At 58.5% G+C, this 19,935-nt stretch overlaps 1 protein-coding gene and 1 long non-coding RNA gene across 3 annotated transcripts in view; one reads left to right on the top strand and one right to left on the bottom strand.

Annotated features, from left to right (window-relative positions):
- The first annotated feature begins 216 nt into the window (after positions 1-216).
- IGSF21 (immunoglobin superfamily member 21) overlaps positions 217-19,935 on the top strand; it is a 236,864-nt gene continuing 217,145 nt past the window's right edge. Inside the window, exon 1 of one of the 2 annotated variants that reach the window (XM_045035175.1) lies at positions 217-387. In XM_045035175.1, the coding sequence (XP_044891110.1) occupies positions 318-387 (70 nt within the window). In that variant the 5' untranslated portion in view covers positions 217-317. The remainder of the gene's footprint in view (positions 388-19,935) is intronic. The other variant, XM_023258215.2, reaches the window with a different exon arrangement.
- LOC123379489 lies at positions 4,072-10,465 on the bottom strand. Its single transcript, XR_006583955.1, has 3 exons — positions 10,320-10,465; positions 6,337-6,569; positions 4,072-5,254 (listed from the first exon to the last, which is right to left on the bottom strand). It is a non-coding gene; the product is annotated as an uncharacterized LOC123379489 (long non-coding RNA).

Here is a 19,935-nt window from a genome sequence, read left to right on the forward strand (position 1 = left end):
CTCCGGCGCTGCCGCCGATCCGACTCCGGGGCCGCGGTGGGCGCCGCGCGCAGCCGGGGGAGCCGGGAGCCGCGGCGCGCCGGGAGGACGCCCGGAGCGCAGGGTCGCGCGGCACCCCGCAGAGCCCGAGCCGAGTGGAGCCCGGCGCCCCGGCGGCCCGGCCGCGGCGGCATGGGGGCGCCCCCGCGGCGCCCGGCGCTGCCCGCCACCGTCGCGGCCGGCGGCCGGAGGCAGGAGCGCGCCTGAGCCCATGGCGAGGGGACCCGCCGCCTCCGCCACCGCCTCCGCCTCGCCACCGCCGCCAGCTCCCGGGCACCATGCGAGCCGCCCCGAGCCTCCGCGGCTGCGTCTGCCTGCTGCTCGCCGCGATCCTGGACCTGGCGCGCGGTGAGTGCGCGGGCGCCCGGCCGGAGCCCGGGGTGGGGGACGCGCGCGGGGGCGGGCCGCCGGGGAAGGGCGCGGGCCCGGGGCGCCCCGGAGAGGCTCGCGGCGCGAGCACCGGTCCCGGCGTGGCGGTCCGCGCGGTCGGTCGGCTCGGCCACGGAGGGAGGAGGTGTCCTCCGAGGAGAGCGCGCGCGGGTCTGTGCCAGGGTGTGTGTGTGTGTGTGTGTGTGTGTGTGTGTGTGTGTGCGCGCGCGCGTGTGTGTGTGTACGAGCGTGTGCCTTTGTTGCGTCTGTGGGTAAGGGTGTCCGGGAAGGAGCTGTGTGAGCAGAGGGTGCGGGAGTGTATTTAGAGATGTGAGTGTGCAGATGGGCTGTTTGAGTGTCTCTGTCAGTTCCACGGAGAAGGTGTGCGTGTGAGCCAGAGTGAGCCAGAGTATTTGGGGGTGTGAGCGGGTGCCGGCTTCTCGGTGAGGTGTGAAGTGTGAAAGCTTGTGTCACTGTGTGTGTGAGCGTGTTAAAGGGTGGGGAGTATGTGAGGTGTGGCGTTTCTCGCGGGTCCCGAGTGTGTGAGTCTCTTCAGGGGTGTGCGGCAGCAGATGACTATTTCGGGGGAGGGGGCGTGTGTGCATAGGATGGGGGGGGATGTGACACTTGGGCAGGAGTATGCGTGTATGTGGGATGTGTGGAGGTGCAGGCGCGTGGGGGTTGTGTTGCTTCGTGGTCCGAGAGCGTGTGTGCGTGCGATGGAGCGTGTGGTTTTAGTGTGGAGGTAGGGACGGATGCGCCCGGGAGCCCAGGAGGTGTGAGCAGTCGGGTGTGTGTCCCGCAAGGACTTGGTCCTGGCTGAACCAGCTCAGAGAAGCTGGAAGCTGAGCGGGGTCCCCAGAGCGAAAGATGCGTGGCTCCGCAGCTCCAGGGTCCGGGGCTCGCGGCCGCCTTCGGTGCCTCGCGCCCGGCGCCGCCGCCTGGTGGGTGTTACATGCTCCCGGAGCCCATCCTGGCGACCCCGGCACCTTTCGGGCAATGAGCCGACCCACGGGCTAAGAGCCCAGCAGGGGGAAAGCGGGACCAGCGAACAGCCACGGGCGCGGAGACCAGAGGGTCCGCGTCCTCGAGTCCCAGCCAATACCAAATGCTAAACCTGGGCGCCCAGAATCGGCCCCTCTGGAGTCACAGCCATGAAGGGGGTGGGGGGGGGGGGTTGCGGGGTGCCAAAAAGTAGCCATTGTGGCCACTAGGATCTCAGCCCCTAGCCCAACTCAATAATGATGGTAGGGGGTCAACTCTGTTTGCCTTGCCCTGCCGGGAGGTACCTCGCCAGGCTCTGAGAGTGCCTGCCAGGAATGGGTGCTCCCCCCCCCCCGCCCTAAAATAACCCCGCCCACGAGGTCCTCGGAGAGTGCTGGGTCTGCGGATGGGAGAGGCTGCAGAATTTGAGCCTGAATGGTGGTCTCGCCGGCAGAGAGGGGGAGGGGTTGTGTGTGACCCAGAAGAAATGTCAGCCCCATACTTTGTCCCCTACCCTTTGGAGCAAAAGACTTTCCAAAGTGGATCAGAATCTCCCCCCAACTTTGGGGTGAGGGCTCCCTCCGTCGGATGCATCTAGAGGGAAAGGTTATATGGGAGGGGGGGTGGGTCCCGGTTCCAGCGCTTGGCACTGGGCTTTGTTGAAAGGCACTGGAGCCCTCACCTGGACATTGCAGGGAGAAGGGATTGGGGGTTGGGGGCAGGAGGGGAGCATCGTTTCCCCCACCCCGGAATGTGCAGAACTGACGCGGCAGGGGTGGGGTTGGCGACTGATGGTTTAAGCCAACGTTGGGAAACCCGGCTCCGTCAGGACCCCACCCTGCGAGCTCTCCCCAGAGCCCGAGAGCGGCGTTGTTCGGGCTGCCGGGCTGCGGAGAGCTGACCCGGCGTCCTGGCGTCTCCGCTCCCCTTGCCCGCCTCTGCAGGCTGCAGGGCGCAGCGGGGCTCGGGAGCCGCGGGTGAGCGCGTCTGGGCCGGGGGAGCCGGCGTGGCCTAGAGCTCGCTGCTCAGGGTGAAGGGAGGAGCGCTGACTCGGATCACGGACGGGAAACTTTCCGAGCCTGGGGCGCAGGCAGGGTTCCTGGGCCGCCGGGGGGCCCTCTTCTCCTCCGCAGAGGAAGCGAGCGTGCGCGAGGGTGGGGTCCCTCTTTCCCGGTTCCAACTCTGTGCCCACGAGGGGGCGGGGGTACGAAAAGGGTCAGCGCGAGATGTAAGAGGCTCTCTTGCCGGAGGAGGGCGCCCTTCCGGGATGCGACCGCAAGCCGTGCACCTAGCAGTTGGCTTAGCCCGGCCACCTGCCAGGGGCCTCCTGGGAGGGCGGAGAGGGTAGAATCCGGGGCAGGCATTCCGAAACACGCCTGCCAGTGGTGGTGTGGAGGGGCCGGGGGGAAGGCGATGGCGGTCTCTGTTAGGTAGGGGCATGGCTAGCGTCCCCTTCCCTGTTGTACCCCTAAGGATCGCAGACAAAAGCGTTCAGCTTTGCAGAGGTGAGTCTGTGCCTTGGGAGAAGGCACTCCGCTGCACACAGGACTGGCTGGGCCATTAGCCCCTGCCCCTAACTACCCCCCCCCCCCACCCAATATCTGACTCTGCATTGGAGAAACCCACGTTTCTCCGGCTTTCCGGATCACCCAGGAGCGCCCCGAGGCGTCTTCAAGTCTTCGGGCCCCAGTTTCCCCTGCCTGGGCACTTCTGGGAAGGAAGTCCTGCGGTTGTCCCTGTGCAGTGGCCCGGGAGAGGGGGCATCGGGGATGGGGGGTGGAGGTAGGGAAGAGAGTGGTTCTTGGTCCTGCCTCCTTTGGCCCCGGGAACTTCTCCTGGAATTGTGGTGGGTAGGCAGGCCCAGGTAGGGCGAGCCAAAGGCCCCAGCCAGCGGCCCTGCCGTTCTCTCTCCGCAGCCGCGTGTCAGCAGGTGGGTGGGTGGGAGGGCTGGCTCGGGAGGGCTGAGGCTGCCGCAGCACTGAGACTGCGGGGGCTGCGCGCGCGAAAGCTGCTGTGGCGACTTTTAAGTGTTTATCCTTCCTCCCCACCCCCACCCAACACTCTGGGCGCGGGGCGGGGGTCGGGCACCGCTGGGTTCCTTCTTAGCCCCCGCAGGGCAGTGACGGCCCGAGCCCAGAGCCGGAGGCTCCGCCCCTGCTCCCCCAGCCGCCCCGCCCCCATCCTGGCCCCACCCCCACAGCCATAAACCCCACCCCTTTCCCACCCCAGCTGCAAACTAGAGTTTTTCCTGAGAGGTTGGAGTAATTTTTTGCCTTTTGAGCGCAGAGAATGTCGGAGCTGGAAGCGACTTCCGCGATCATTTATTCGGTGGTTCTGAAACTCCTGGCTTTTGTTTTTAGCAGGAGGACCCTCTTAGAGTAGGAATTGATTCCCACCCCCACCCCCCCCCCCCCGGAAATCCTAACGCCTGGGGCAAGACGGCGCAAAAGGAGAGCTGCCCGGGCTCACGCGGGCGAGGAGGCTCCACGTCGCGCGATCCTTACACACGAGAGTCTCCCGAAACAGCCTGAGATTGCTCGTTTCCTAGTGGTTTTTCAATAGCCACGATTGTGTGCATCAGCTGCAGCGTGTCACGCACGTGCTAGCCGCTTCACAGGCCTCATGCAGCTGCAAGATGGGTTTAAGCTCCTTTTGTTTCACGGATTAGGAAACTGAGGCTCAGAGTGTTAAGATTTATTGGTGGCAGGACATCTGGCTCCGACCAGCTCCCACCTGGCCCAGCCCCAGGCTCCCTCCTTGTTTCTAATGTTCCCTCTATGTGGGGCACAGAGAATCCCTTGGGCAGGGGCGGCCGGCCACCGGTGATGCCTTAGGTTGGCCCGGCTAACCCGACTTTGCAGAACATCTGTCGAATGCATTCTTGGGGCACTTTAAGTGACTTTCTCGGGTTTCTGGGTTAGTAGTCATGAATTGGAAGGCAGAGGCCAAACAAAGACCGAACAAAGAAGAGACTGGTTAGTTCTGTTAGCTGGGTTTCCTGGGATCCACGCAGGTGTCTGACTTGCCTTACCACCCTACCCACATCTGCAGCATCCCCAGGCCGCTTGACGTGTTTACTCGGGCGCCCAACAGATGTTTATTGTATACTGTCTATGTGCCAAGCACAGTGCCAAGCACTGGGAACATGACCTTGAACACAGTAGAGAGTCCCTTGCATGTATGGTGTTCACAGCTTAGCGGAAAATTGATTTCTTCACTCAGAGGGCAGGGGCTGTACCTCTGACCCTCACCGAAGGCTCACTGTGTGCCAGCATTCTGCCCTGAGCTTCATCGTTCTTGTCCCGTCTAATCCTTACTAGCATGCTGGAAGGTAAAATTAGCCCCGTTTTGCTGATGAGGAAACTGAGGCTGAGGGAGATTAAGTGACTCGTCCAAGGCCATCCAGTCAATAAGTGAATGAGCGACTCAGACACAGGACTGACTCCTTCCCTCTGTGCTCTGATGTCTGCTGGTGAGAATGGCCGTCAGGCACTTTCTCAGCTCCGGCCACGTGGAGGGTTGCAGGGTATGCAATTCCCTGTCTGGATGTTATCCTCATTGAGAGGGAATTAGCCAGTGTTATTCTGCACAGATGGCGGAAGGGATTGTCCCCGAAAGCCCTCGCCATCATCAAGACAGTGAATGGGCATCCGTTGTGGGCAGGGCATGTCAGAAAAGAGTAACACCGGGACCCTCACCCCCGAGGGCCGAGAGGTCGGGCAAGTTCGTGGAACACTAATAGCTATCCAGGCGGACATGTGTCCAAGTGATTGACATCCCCTCCAGGAAGTTCTTGAGGAAGCGTGATTCCTTGGGGCTGTCAAGGGGAGGCTTCAGAGAGGAAGGAGAACTCGAGCTAGACCTTGAAGTAAAGAGAGGACATGAATAAGCCAAGGGCTAAGGAAGAAAATGTGCCAGGGGGGAAACCTGGCTGAGCAAAGAGCTGGAGGTGAGATTGTACGTGGCAGGACTAGCTCAACTCAAGACTGGTCTCCCCAGAGTCTTTTTGAGGACTGGGAGTGATATTACGGATAGCCACCATTTATTCCACACCTATTAGATGTTCCTGATGCATTAAATGCTCTCAGGAATCTGGGAGGCAGTGTCATGAGCTGTGTTTTGCAGATGAAGACGAGAGGCCCGGGATCTTTCTCTTTCTCTCTCTTTTCCTTCTTTCTTTTCTTGTCTTTCTTAAATAATGAATGAGGCTCAGGATCTTTTTTTTGTATTATTATTAAGTGGAACAACTGGGAGTTTCAAACCCAGGTCTGAAGCAATCTAGAGACACTGCTGCTCCCGGAGGAGAGGAGAAACTATTTATTTTTTCATCACTAGAAGAAGGAATACAACAATCCTCTACCACTTGCTAGAGGATGCAGAGCCTTCTGTTTTAAACGACAAATGTCGGTGGTGGCAAAACGCATGCCATCACTTCCTAAGGGCGATCTGTCTTCAGGATGAGGTTCCTGGGAGGGAACAGGGGGTGGGGGATGAAGTCCTGGGACCCACTTTACAATTTCACTGGGGTCCAGTAGCAGAGGGGGCCCATGATCACCAAGACCTAGTGGCCAGGATTTCATGGCTGGAGCGAATAAATCCATGGGGCTGGAGGTGCACAGAGTCGCAGCCCAAAGGAACAGGAAAGGACATGGTGGCACCCAGGCAAAGAATCTGATCTGTCGGTCCTTTGTACATCTACCGTTCACATACTGGATTTGCTTTGGGGAATTGTGCATGCGCCCCGCCCCTCCCTATGGTATCCCATCTTGGTAGGTGGCATAGACAGATAAGGCATCCCCAGATGAGCCCATCAGACACTCTCCCAGGGATCTGAATCCAGAACAGAGGAAGACTGAGAACCACCAGAAAGTACTCCTTGCCACTGGGGGCCCCCATGAAACTGTACTTCTCTAATTCCCTGAGGCCAATAATGACAGGACCTACCTCCCGGGCTGTTGACGGGATGGGACGAGTCATTACATGCAAAGCTCTTGGCTCAGTCCTATGTGCTCTGATGATTACCAGTATGAACCGTGGTTATGCCAGAGCTGTCACGGCACAAAGGGCGTGGGTCCTTATAGCGCCTGGAGCTTCGGCTTGCCCTCGTGTTCCATGAACTTCCAGAATGTTCCACAAGTTACTTTTTTGGGGCTTGAGTTATCCAGAGTTGGTTTCGGCTGCTTGAAAAAAAAAAAAAAAACAAACCCTCCCTAGGCATGGGGAGCCTCATAGTTGCCAATAACACTGAAGATGACTCATGGTCCCCTAGCTCGAGGGTGACTGATCCCCCCACCTGTGCCCTGACTTTCCCTGGAGGCCTAAGGCATGGCCAGCGCCCCTCCCCAACCCTGTGAAGCCCCATGAAGGCAGGGGCCCTGGCCAGGTCTGCTCGCTGGTGAATCTTCCCCACAAAGCCCATGGTGGGTGCTCAGTAAACTTGGCTGTTTAGATGCAGAAACCATCTTTGGCCTTTAGACGTGGGTGTCCTGGTTGAACAGACTCTTTGCAGAAATATGTATGGAAAGGCTTACAGCGTGTGGAATTTAGGCTGGATTCACAGATAAACTTTCCGTTGGCCCAGTTCTGCTCCTGGATCTACACTCTTGCCTTTCTCACGGATAATCAAAGGGCTGGAGGCTCGGGCTCCAGATGCCCCCGTCTACCCGCCGGTCGCCCTTGAGGGTTGACAAAATGCTTCCACACCCATCATGTCATCGAGTCCTCCCTCACATAAGACACAGAGGCAGCTACTCTTGTGCCCACAGAACAGGGAAACAGGCGTGGGGAGGTGAAAAGACGGGGACAGGAAGTGGCAAGAGTGGAATCTGGGTTTGGTGGCTGCATGCCCAGCCTTCCTTCCATTCCCCCTCACCTCCCGCCCACCCAGTGTGTTGCTCCATTCAGCTTACAGGGTTCTGGAACGGGACAGGTAATTCAACAGACCAGTCAACGGACCAAAGAGCAAGCACTGTGGACTGGGTGCTGTCATGGCCGCTTTGGGCAGCACTCGGCTAGAAGGACCCTCCTCTGGGACTGCAGAGGCTCGAGAGTTGGTCTCCTACCGAATTGAGAGCTCTTGAGGGCGGGCATCCCTGCTCCCCCAGCCCTGGACAAGGCCTGGCTCTGGGCAGATCCTCAAGACATGTTTGTTGAATGAATGAATGATTCCCACCCCCACCCCCACCCCCGCCCCCACTGAGCCTGAGGTTCAGTCCAGACACCAGGCCTGGGCCTGTTTCCCGGCCCTGACCGGTCACCTCTGGAAGCACGTCCTGGTGTGAGAATGTGCCCATTGTCCAGCACTGCTCACCATCACTCACACTGGCATCACGGCTGACATCTGGGGGACGAGCCAACAGGGGGATGTGGTAGGAAGACCAAAGGGTTCCCTGTTCCCTCTGGCTTCTCCTTGTGTGTGTGGGAGGGCGGCCCTTGACTGGTGATGGGTGGAAGCTGGGGAAAGAAAGGACGGAAGGAACCAAGGAAGGAAGGAAGGAAACAGGCCTGTGCCAGCCTTGTTCACGTGCGATGTCCTGTTAAATCATCCCAGCAACTTTGGGAGGTGATAGTCTGTCCCATTTTATAGATGAGGAACAAGGCTTAGAGAGATTGTGTGATTCGCCCAAGGTCCCACTGCTGGTGATGGGCAGAGCGGGATTCATACCCAGGCGTTGATTTGCACGTCTCTTTCCAACTCTGAGCTGATCCTGCCTGTGGCTTCAAAGTGACCACGGCAGGAGCATTTACACCGCGGAAATTGGCAAACAGTCCGGATCAGAGCTCCCTGCAAACCCGGAGCAAGTTGTTCACATCGGCCGACACAGCGCCGGGCGTGCCGGTCCTCCCTCGATCACTGCCTCTGTTGGACAGCCACCTGCTGTTAAGGGACTTAGGTTTCCATCTGAACTGGGTTCAAGTCCCAGCACAACGACTTCCCAGCAGAGCACATTTGAGCTAGCTGCCACCTCTCTGAGTCATGGTTTCCTGCCTCTTGAAAGTGGAGGGTGTTGTGAGGATGAGTAAAACAATGCATGACAGCACTTGGCCTGAAAGTGGTCCCCAGCCGCTGGCGCCTCCCTTCCTCCCCACCCCCGGGGGTAGGATCATTTGGCCTTGGAGTCCCTCTGATAGGCCAAGTGGGCTCACACTTTCTTCTCCCTCTGCTGGAGGCCGATGTGGGAGCCAAGTCAGAGGATCCAGCCGCTTCCATTAATCGAGCGGCGGCCCTCACCTCAAGCTGGACCAGCAGAGACACCCCTGAAGGAATTTCACCCCACACGACACAGACTCATTTGAGAACACTAAACGATCGTGTATAATAAATGGCCAATACAGGGATCCCAAGGATAAATCTTTGGGGATTAAAGGAGTGGCCCAGGAAGGTTCTGAGGGATTGAAAGACTCTGGGTGGGTGAGGAGGGCATCCCGGGCAGGAGAAGAGCTCATCCAAAGGGTGGAGGAGGGAGTCAGAGTGCTGTGTAGGTGTGTGAGGGGTGGGAGGCAGTGAGCCGGCTGACCTCGCTTGAGCAGAAGGTGCTCATCGAGAAGCTAGGGATGAACCTGGCTGGTGCTGTTGGCGGAGGCCCGCGTCCCCGGGGCCAGGGGCCTGGATTTGAGCCCGGGGATTGTGGGGAACAGTTGAAGAGGGAAAAGTGACACTCCCAGGGCAGTGTTCTAGGAAGATGAATTGGTTTTTCTGGGCCACCTGAAGCTGGCAACTGTTTGGAACCTCCACTGGGTTATAAATGGCTGTTCTGGGTGCCCCCAAAGACGCAACGGCCTAAAGGAAGAGGTGCCGTTATTTGGGGCTGTTATCTCATCCAGAGTGTCCAGACCTGGCGAGGGGGGAAAAGCCGTTATGGCCGAGATGGCAAGGCTGCCCCTAGGCGGAGCGTGTACCTTGGGCCTGAACGGAGAGTGATGGGGAGAAGCTTCTAGATCTCCAGGGAGCATGGGCTCCGGAGTCTGACCAGGGTTCACCTCCCCTTGCCACCACCCCTCCAGCATGTGAACCCAGGTAACCTCTTCATTGCTGTCAGCCTTGATTTCTCCAGCTGAACACACAGCTCGTCGCTGTGGCCTGGTTTGGCGAGGGCAGCTGGGCAGGGTAAATCACCTACTACGCGGGGTCCACACGCACGGTGCCTAGCACATGGTAGGCATGTGAGAAGGGGCTGTTCTAATGAGGCCTGGCTCGCGCAGTGCCCCCGAGCGTGAAGGGGAGGAAGTGTTTGCAAGCCTCAGTGCCCAGCTGAGGGGGTGCATTGTAGGTGTCCCCACGTCACGAGTCCTCAGGCTTGGAATTACAGAGCAGCAGAGCCAGAAGGGAGCTGAGAAATTATGTGCATGATCTCCTTCCTCCCATTGGAAGTCGGGAAAAGTGAGGCCAGAGAGGAATGTCACTGCACACCCTGTGTGTGATGTGGGGGACTGGTCTCCTCCCTCCGAGTCCTGGGGGCCATCCCGGGGGCTCAGTCAGGGGGACCCACCACCCTCATAGCCTTCCGTGGGGAAGCATCAGGGTCCCCCGGACTCGGGTGGGGATCTCGGCGGCACGCCAGTGGGAGCGACCCCCCCCCCCCCCCGCCAGCCTCATAAATCATGGGAGCAGCTTGGGAGGCGCCAGGGAGAGAAACAGCTAAACCACTGGGTTTCTTGTTCCCTTGCCAAGCTGTTCCCTTTGCCCTTTTGTTTCTCTTTCTGCAGAGGCACTCGTGCCCCTCCGATGGGGTTGTCTGTCACCAGTCGTTGGCGCCTCCTTTATGTCCCCAGCGCCATCTCCCGAGCGCTGTCCCGGAGGAAGGCGTCCATCACAGGCTGCCCTGGCATCGTGCTGGGCTGGCAGGGAGGGGCCGCGCGGGGGGGCTCGGAAGCACCCGCAGGGTGAGGAAGGGCTGGCACGGCCAGAGGGTGGACGGCGTCCTCACCTGGAGCTGGTGCTCGCTGCCCCGGGCACACAGGTTGTTGTCAAGAGAGCATTCAGGTGGCACAATAACCCAAGGCCGGGTGCCCGGTTAATACGCGCAGGTGACAAACTAACTGTTCATTGTCACGAGGCACCTAATGTTGCAGGTGGGGGCACGGGGTGGGGGTTGGGGGGGCAGAGGGAGGCAGGTGGGGGGCGGGGAGCGACAAAAGCAGCCACATCACAAAGACTTCTTTGTTCGCTGGGGCAGCAGAGAAGTGGGCTGGGGCCCAGCTCAGAGGAGAAGAGGCTTGGGAAGGCGAATCCCTGGGCCCCCGTTGCCCGACTGAGGGGCCTGGTCGGCGGAGGAAGGCAAGCCCCGGCAGGAAGGGTGCCTAATGGGGAAGAGTTAGTGGTTCCCAGGACGGTTTGAGTTGGAGAGGGCACACTTTCATTGCAGGATGCAACGTAGTTCGTTCATTCATTCATTCACTCACTCACTCACTCACTGACTCCGTCACTGGTGCAGCCAATGGTAATTGATCGCATCCTGGGGGAGGGGGAGGGAAGCCCTGTGCTGTTCTAGAAATCCAGAGCAGAATGAACAGGCAAGTTCTTGCCACCCCTCCCCCCACCCTGGGGCTTACCGTCTAGGGCTGTACTATTCACTACTCGGCGGCCCGTGGCCGTGGCTGTGACTGAGGACTGACATTTACGTTTACAACTAAACAGAGTGTCTCCGCTTTTATGTAACTGAATTAAACAGAATTCGGTTCTGCAGTCACACCAGCCACATTTCAAGCGCTCCCGAGTCGGACAGGACGGATGGAAACGGGACGTCGTTACAGAAAGTTCTGCTGGACCGAGCGGACCTGGGGCCGCTCTTCAGGTGGGGCCTGCGCATTGGCCACAAGTGACAAGGAATCGGGGAGGGAGGGTCTCTTCCCCGGTCTCTTTCTCATCCCGTCCTTCCAGTGGTGCCAAGGAGAAAGCCTCAGGCTGATGATATCATGTCTTGCCTTCCCAACAAAAACAGGTCTGGGGCAACACACCTTCAGTGAACCCAAGGGAGCCAGAGCTGTAGTAACAGCGTTTTGTTTTCATTGTAATTCTCTTTCAGTTACCCTCTGTTTAAGGCGAGGAAGTCTGGTTTGCCATTTGGGGCAGTGATTTAAATTCTCTCTCTCTCTCTTTTTAAAACGGCTTATTTAAGTAAAAAATGAGTCGAGTTAAAGAAGAATGTTGAATACGCTGCAGAGCAGGTGGCACACGGATAAGGCCAATCTGTAAAGGTGGCGGGTGTGCACGTCAGCCACGCAGCAGCCCCCGTTCAGATGGGACAACGCAGGCTTTGGAGGCAGGCAGAGGAGGGTTCAAGTTCCAGAGCCGCTGTGTGTGTGTGTGTGTGTGTGTGTGTGTGTGTGTGTGTGAGCTCTGTGACTTTGGGAGGAGTGACTTCCCTCCACATCAATCAGGTGCCAGTTGGGAAACACCAAGCTCAAGCGGGGAGTCTCGGAGGAGGCGGGCTTATTAAGGGGACAGTGTACATGGGGGTTGGGGCAGACAGCAGGGAATGGTGTCGCTCTGGGCTTGGCGCAGCGGGTGGCCATTACCACCCGTAGACTGGAGAGGGCCACGCAGAGGGGAGCTCGAGGGAGAAGTACCCACCATTCCCCCCCACTCTTGTCTTTGAGTGTTTTCCTGGTGCCGCCCATTGGCCAAACCCAGTTGGAAGCCCAAACAGGCAGGTGTCTCTACAGAGCGAGCGGAGGAGGGAGGAGTGTGAGCTCGAGTGCAAAGAGCAGAGATCTAGCACCATCCCGCTAAGCCTCAGTTTCCCCATCTACAAAACGGGGATTGTGCTTCCTGCCCAGTAGCGTTGCTGTGACCACGAAGGGGACCACGTGCGGTGCTAATGATGGGTGGCTGTGTATACCAAGGACCGTGGCAGTAATAAAATGCCCATCCTTGTGCCCAATCCTGGGCTGGATGCTGGATTTTCCTGAGCTGAAAAGCAGCATATGAGCATGGGGGTCTTTGGGAAGGCGGAACTGGCTTTTCAGGAGCATGTGGGCTTGAAGCAGCAGGTAATGCGGGGACAATGTCGCCACTTGTAAAGAGAAACTGCCCGCATTCTCCACTGCGGGTGTCGACCTTTGCAATGCGTCATCTCTGCCCTAGACTATTCAGTGTCCCTACACCTCCCTGTCCCCTGGTCCAGCTCGCTGATTGATGACTCCACCCCAGGGCACACCGATTCGTCATTCTCCAGTCTATTTTCCACCCTATTTCCCACGGAGAGGTGCTTTCTCCTTACATCCATTTAGGTCATCTTTCCTGCCATCCGCACTGGCTCCTACCGTGGGCAGCCTGCTTGACATCCGTCATGAACGGGCTCAAAGCTCCCTGCTTCCGAGTGGAAAGGCAGGTGCCCTCCGACTGCCAGCCTCTCTCACCGGAGGCGGCTTCTACCCTTGCAGGTGGGGGAGCAGTGGGGCGGGGGGAGCATTAACAGTGAGTGAGTTAACCCTCTGGACCCCCAGCCGGATCTCCATCCTTCACCCGAAGGCTCAAAGTCTATCACCACCTTTAGAGACATCTTCTCTGCGGGCCGTAGCTGGAGTTCAAGGAGCACCTGGCTTCAAATCCGATGACTATTTCCTGGGAAACCTTCCACCGACGGCCCCCTCAGCTCACAGCTTCCCGGTTGGCTGAGGTGGCTTTCTTTAGGCCCCTCGATTCTCCTTTGTCTGGCCCTTTTCCCCCCGTCTACCTTGACTGCTCAGAATGACTTTGATGGGGACTAATTCTGCCAGTTGAAATTCATGCGACGCTTACACATTCGGCGCTTTGCTGAAATTGCTGTGACAAATACCAGTGGCAATTTCTTCCCTGGCTCATTCTCTAATGTGCTCCGGGCAAGACGGAGGGCCCCTGCCCCTCGCCAGCGTGCCATCTGTCAACACTGCCGTCGTCCGCCAGCCCCTCGGCGCCCCCTGCCCCTAGGCGCAGGTCGGTCTCAGCCCTGCCTACTGGCTGCGCGGCAGAGTCACCCTTCGGGAGGGGACAGGTCGCTCCCTGGGGTTAAGTATTCATCAAGAAGAGCTTCACCAACGGCCCCCTTAGGCCTCGGTTTCCACGTTGGCCAGAGTGACGTTCTTTCGTTCTGGCCCCTTCTCATCTACCTGACTGTCCACATGGGCTTTGGTGAGGACTGGCTTTCCAGCTGAGCTTGGGGCCGTGTCCCGCAGGCTGGGTCTTTCTCTGTGCGGGCTGTACGGCCCCCACCTTAGCCCCAGGGTGTCTGTCACTCTGCCTTCTTGGGCTGGCCCCGGGGTCTCAGAGGTAGCTTCTGTCACCCATGGGTCCTCACTCCCTGGGTGCTGGTGCCTCCTGGCCGGCTGGCTCTGAACCTCTCTCGGCAGTGATTGCCCAGCCCGTCACCCCCTTCGCGATGTTCGTCGTCGCTGCATCCCATCCCCGCCATTGTTTACGTTGTCGTTCTCTTATAATCACATTTGAATTGATTTCCTCTCTCTTGACTTGTTTCATGTAAAGATACACTGTCTAGGTTTGTGATGGCGAGTCTATACTTTTTTCTTACTTCATAGTAAAATAAAATAACATGGAACTATTTGAATTTTTAAAAGGCTTCCCCATACGACCCAGCATCGTCACGAGCTGCGGTGGAAAAAGCCAGCTGGGTCGAAGGGGCACCAGCCTCAGCCTTAACGAGCCACGGGATCTGATTTCAACGCCTCCAGTAACTTACTGTGTGACTGGCTTACCCCCTCCTCTGAGTCTTGGGTCTGTCAAACAAAGGGGCGGGTCTGGACGATTCCAGTTCTCGGATTCTGGGATGGGTAATAGGGTTGGGAAGGAGGGTCTCATCTATGTCCAAAATATTTCCTTTAAGATGTGTCGTTACCCTAAAATTCCCACCTTTGGGAATTTGGAAGCATCCAGTGGAGTTTACTAAGTACCAGCGATGTCAATGATGAGGGGCCCCCCACTGGTTACTCAGTGTGGGGTGCACACTCACAGCCTCATTGTAATTCTGTGCAGCTGCCATTTGCTAAGCGTCTGCTCTGGGTTGGGCCCCGTGCTGAGGCTGGCACTACATGGAAAAGTAAGACCCAGTGCTGGACTTCAAGGGGTTTGCAGCCTCCCGGGGCAGAGAGGCAGGCAAACAAATAAATTGTGGTTATATAACAGTGGAGACTTTACAATTGAAATAGCTGCAAGTCCTTGCAGGAATGCAGATCAGGGGATAACTAATCTGTCTGAGGTTTGCGTCAAAGTTCTATATCACTAGAAGTGGTGACACCCTACTGGGTCTTGAAGGATGCGTAGGAGTTTGCCGGGCTAAGAAGGAGATGGAGAGATTTTAGGAGGAAGTAATAGTAGGGACAAAGATTCATAGGCTGGAAAGGGCCTGGATCATCTGGGAGATTCTGGGAGACAGTGGTGAAGGGGTATGAGTTGCAGGAAACAAGCGAGGCCTGAGGTGACCCAGGGGATCGATCGAGTGCATTTGCCGGAAGTGGGTTAGTCTTGCGACGAGACAGATTTTCCCAGTCCGGACCCCCAGGTCCCTGGCACTCACAGTGGCCAGGAGGAGCCTGCTTTCCAGTTGAAAACCCCCATGGGGCCATTTGCCCCCTACAGCTAGGGGGCAAATGCTGTGGGGGGTAGGGGTGGGGACAGAGCCGCGTGTTAATCTGGCTTGATCTCTTTAAAAGATGCCCCCTCCTGTTAACCTGGGACAGCCTCTGGTTACAAAGTGGCCTCTCTCAGCTCTGTGGATCCAGGGAAAGACTCCTGGGCTTGAAGTCAACAGAGCTGTGTGGTCAGGTCCAGGCTCTCTGCCTGGGCCTCTTGGACGTCACCTGCCAAGTGGTGTTAGTAGGAAACGTGTACTGAATGCTTGCTACGTGCATGCGGGCGCTGTGGGAAGCTCCTGCTTGTGTCAACTGTTCACTGCGCCATCTGCATAACTCCTCGGAGGTGTGCGCCCTAGCACCCCCGCCTTACAGCAGCAAAGACTGAAGCACAGAGAGGTTAAGCCACTTGCTCAGGGTCACACAGCTACTAAGTGGCTGTGCTGTGTTGAACCCAGGTTGTCTCGCCTTTTACCCGCTTTGTGTTCTCTCTGCTTTCTTGCTTCTCTGCCAGAGATAGACCCCCCCCATCTTGATCCCACACAGCTCTCAGGGGCTCGGGGACTCCAGCTGCCGCCAGAGCTGGGCCCGGGCCCCACGCACGGTTGCACGACGACTGTGAAGGCCACGGGCTCGGCCCCTCCCTGCCCTGGCGGTCACGGGGTGGCAGCCAGGCTCTGCTCTGTTGTTTCTGGCCTCATTATTATTATTCTTTCTTTCCAGCGTGCCGCTAAAAGCTTCCCGCAGAGAGCACGCATCCCAGCTCTTTAAAATTTTAAGGGCTTTACTTAACGTTATTTCCCTCGGAAAGGAGACAGAAGAGGCATATGTGACGGTTATATTTAGTGCAGTGTGTGGGTCTGAGCACATGAGTGTTCAGTGGGCCTGGAGGTGACGAGGGAGATGTGTCTGTGGCGGTGGGTGGGTCTGCAGCTGGTCTCCCCTCCCTCCCGTCTCTCAGCAAGCGTGGCCTCGGTGAGAACCTATCGTGTGGTGTTCTGGAAAGCGGAAGATGGATGCCACCCGAGGGGAACCACCGAGGAGACAGAAAGCTGGACCGAGACCCCCATCCTCCTGCCGTCCCCCTCGGCACTGAAGACACGGTGGCCCTAGCTGCCCCAGGGCCTTTGCACATGCACATGCTGTTCCCACTGCTGGAACCCACCTCCTTCTTTGGACTAAGCCCTGTTCGTTATTCAGGTCTCACTTGCACGGCACTTCGTTTATTCATTCCACAAGCATTTTCTGCGTATCTACTGTGTCCACAGCACTGGGGGGGGGGCACGCCGGCCATCGGTGACCCATCTGGCACAGGTCCTGATGCAGAGAAGGCACCGACAAGTGTTCACGGAAGTAATAAAAGCCGCACAGATGCTGTGGGATCTGGAGAGAGGATATGGTTGCCCTCCAGGAGCTTACAGCCTCTGTTGGAATTCATACCAAAGACACTGTGAAACGTGAGTGAGCCTGTTAGGCCTGGCGGAGCGGTACCCGTTCGGGCCAGGAAGGGAGACCTCACTCCCTTTTGAGCATCCGTCCGTCCGCCTGACAGCTTGGGCTCTTCTGTGCTCCAGGTACTGTGCGAGGCGCTGGAGACGGACTGGAGGAGGAGCGATGGGAGGAGAGACGGAGCCCGCCCTCCGGGACCCTCCCTTCTGCAGTGTGCGACTGGCACACGCGTGAGGAGGAATGTTCGCGGAGAGGCAGGGCGTCATAACTGCAGTGAGAGGGGAGGAGGCTTGGAAGGAGCCATGGCTACCTTGCAGAGGTGCGGGGTCAGGGCGGGGCCCGAGTACCTGGACATCTCCTCCGGCCCGGCCCTGCAAACATGGGAGATGCCTCATTGCCGACGGCAGTAAATGCTAACATGGAGAGAGAGCCAACGTGCGTGTGGCAGGGACCGGGGGAGCCCCACGATCAGCGGGGCCCACACTGAGGTTCTGGGAGAGAAGCTGGGCCTGGGGGGGGGGGGTGGTTTTCACACTGTGTTCCGTGGAACCCCAGCCTGCCACGGAGTACCCTTGGCTTTGGGAGGCCGGAATGTGGGTCGGAGTGCGAGTCCGGGGGGCCCTGCTTTGCCCGTTCTGGGTGATGGAGGGAGCCATCAGGGCTGGAGAAGGTTCTGGAGCTTTCCTGTTTAGGTTCAACCCTCCTTTCCCTCTACCTGTGGGGAAACGGAGGCCAAGTGGCAAGTGACTGGTCCCCGGTCGCCAGCAGGAGGGGGCCAGGGCTGACGTGTGTCCACCCAAGCTGGAAGGAAGGCCTAGGGAAAGGCCACCCTGAGCCTGGCCAGGAGGCCTGGGGCTCCTGCCCCCGGCTTGTGCCTGCCCGTCCCCCAGCCCAGCCTCAGGTCACCCCCCCCCCCATAAACCTGTCTCCTTTGCCAGCCCAACGGGTCTGCCCCACCCTCGTGAGGCCGGGAATTAGATGAAATAGTTTACGATCCCACGCTTCGTTATGTTTTATTAAAAGTGCCCGTGCTGGCTTCCGCTGGCACATCTGCTGGGCTCAGTCCTGGGGCTTCCTCTCCCTCCCCGCCCCCACCCCTCGCTGCCAGAGGAGACAGACAGCTGCCACCCTCCCCCCCCACCCCCTTCCCTCGCCGAGCAGGGCCCCAGCCCGGCTGTCAGGTGTCTACGAGATAAAGGGGAATCCCGCAGGCGAGGACAGATTGGGGGGATGTCGAGCCGTAATCCTGGGTGTTCACACATCCCCGACCCCATCTGGTCCCACAGGTGCCCCTGGCGGGGGATTGGTGCGGAGAGGGGGAGGGGCAAGTCCAGAGCTCCTCGCGTGTTCGAGGCACCTGGGCCTCTGTTCTTGGTTCTCCCCGTGTGCCCTGTGCGAATCCAAGATCAGGCTGACGTCCCTCCCCAGGCTGGCCGCCGGTGACCACAGGGAATGGCTTGCTCTCAGCAGGCTGCCGGTTTCAATCCGAAGGAAACCTCTGGCGTCCGGGTGTTGCCGGTAGAGAAGCAGCCCTCAGGGTCCGTCCCGGTGGGAGGTGCTGGGCCGTATCAGGGGGGCAGGTGGAGGGCTTCGAGTGTGGCCCACCTGGCTCTGAATGGCACCTGAGCGACCTGCTGGATGTGTCATCTGGGGCGAGGCATCCAAGTGCTGTGAGCCTCAGTTTCTCATCTGTAAAATGGGAGTGATGGTATCTGTGTTGCTGAGAGGGTCTTACGCCTCGTAGACGTTTCGTACACGGTGGCAGTTTTTTTTTGAGCTTATTTATCTATTTTGAGAGAGAGCGAGAGAGCAGGCACGAGTGGGGCACGGGCAGAGAGAGAGAATCCCAAGCAGGCTCTGTGCTGTCAGCGCAGAGCCCGACTCGGGGCTTGAACTCACAAACCATGAGATCACGATGGGATGCCCCCGTTAAAGGTGAGAAGGCATTTAATCAGATCTTTATTTGAGGAAGAAGGACGTAGTAATCTTGCTTATGACGATGATGATGGTTAGCAAATGCTACTGGGGAACTTGTTATTCATTTATTAAATACTTACTGACCTCCTACCGTACATTTGAAAAAATGGCATCGAACAAGACAGAGCCTTGCCCTCCTGGGACTGACATCACGGTGGGGGAGGCAGAAATGAACAAGCAGATAAGTCGCCTCACTCCGGATGGTGCCGTGCTGTGAGGAGAATCCCACAGGGTCCCGGCACAGTGCGGGGCTTGGGAGCAGAGTGCTTTCTCTAGGTTGGGTGGTCAAGGATGGCTTCTTGGAGGAGGTGGCCTTTGGTGCTGGAAAAGGAGGAGAAGAGAAGCAGGGGGAGCTGTGTCTCCCGGCCAGTCCGTACATTTGTGTTTGACTCCTTCTCCTGACGGGGCCTTCTCTGGACCCTGCTCTCTGGAACCAGGAATTGGCCACCCGCACGCCCCGCCACCAGCACTTGCCGACTCAGCTGGTCCATAACCGTACCCCCTTCCGCCCGGGCCAGAGACCCAATGAGGCAGGAGGCAGAGGCCTGCGTTCGGCACCTTCCTGACCTGCTCCTATTGAATCGTTGCCCGTGTAGGAGGTGGGTCTGTGGCTCTCTCCATTCTGTGGGTGACGAGCCTGATACTGGATGAAAACATCATGGGTGGTTTGAGGAGGGGTGGCCTGGGTCTGTCCCTCCTGAGTTAGCCACCGCCTTGTGCCCGCTGGCCGTATGCGTCCGTGTCTCGTGGAGGTCGAGGACTGGGAAGCTCACGCCCCTTCTCCTGTTCCCCTGAGGCCCCAGAGCACCTCTGGGCTGGGGCTGGGCTGGGCTGGAGCCCGAGCCAGTGGGGTCACGTGGGCTTGGGGGGCAGGGAGCCCAGAGTATTGATGGCCCTCAAAGCTGGCGGGTGTCAGGAGGCAAAAAGGTATTAATTAGCAGTTATTCCCCGGCAGTGAAGAGATGGATAGAGATTAAGGTGGCAGCCCGCGCATCCGTTTTGTAGCAGCTGAGAAGTAACAGTAAATCAGTGCTATGAATCGATACTGTAAGAGGGAGATACGTTTTAATCTTATTAGCGAGGAGGGAGAATGCCTCACTCTCCAGGCTGGGTGGGAAGTAGGGAGTGAAGAGACAGGGGCTTGGACCTGCTGGGGGGGCACCATTGGAAAAGGCAAGGGTTGGGAGGTGGGAAGGCAGTTCTGAGTCAGTAGAGGGGGGGCCCCTGCCTTCTTCCCAAGGCTCTCTGCCATAGGCGTGCTCCCCTCCCGCCCCTCCCTGTGAGCCAAGGGCTCTGGGTTGGACAGTGGTTCAGCTGCTGGGCACGGATGGGGCTGTGATGCCATCGCTCAGCCTAGCCACGCCCACACCGTGCGGAAGGTCCGGAGGCTGGGAGCCGGGATAGCACCTCTGGGCAGGTGTGAGCTGTGAAGAAGACAGAGCTGGGCGGCGATCAGGGGTGCCGTCTGGCGAGCACCCCCCACGGCTGGCACCGAGCGCATGGCTTTCGTTCCTCCAGGCGACGGCCATCAGGATGGGCACTTTGTCCCCA

The sequence above is a fragment of the Felis catus genome, chromosome C1 (genome assembly GCF_018350175.1).
Source record: "Felis catus isolate Fca126 chromosome C1, F.catus_Fca126_mat1.0, whole genome shotgun sequence".
In the NCBI taxonomy this organism is placed as follows: domain Eukaryota; kingdom Metazoa; phylum Chordata; class Mammalia; order Carnivora; family Felidae; genus Felis; species Felis catus.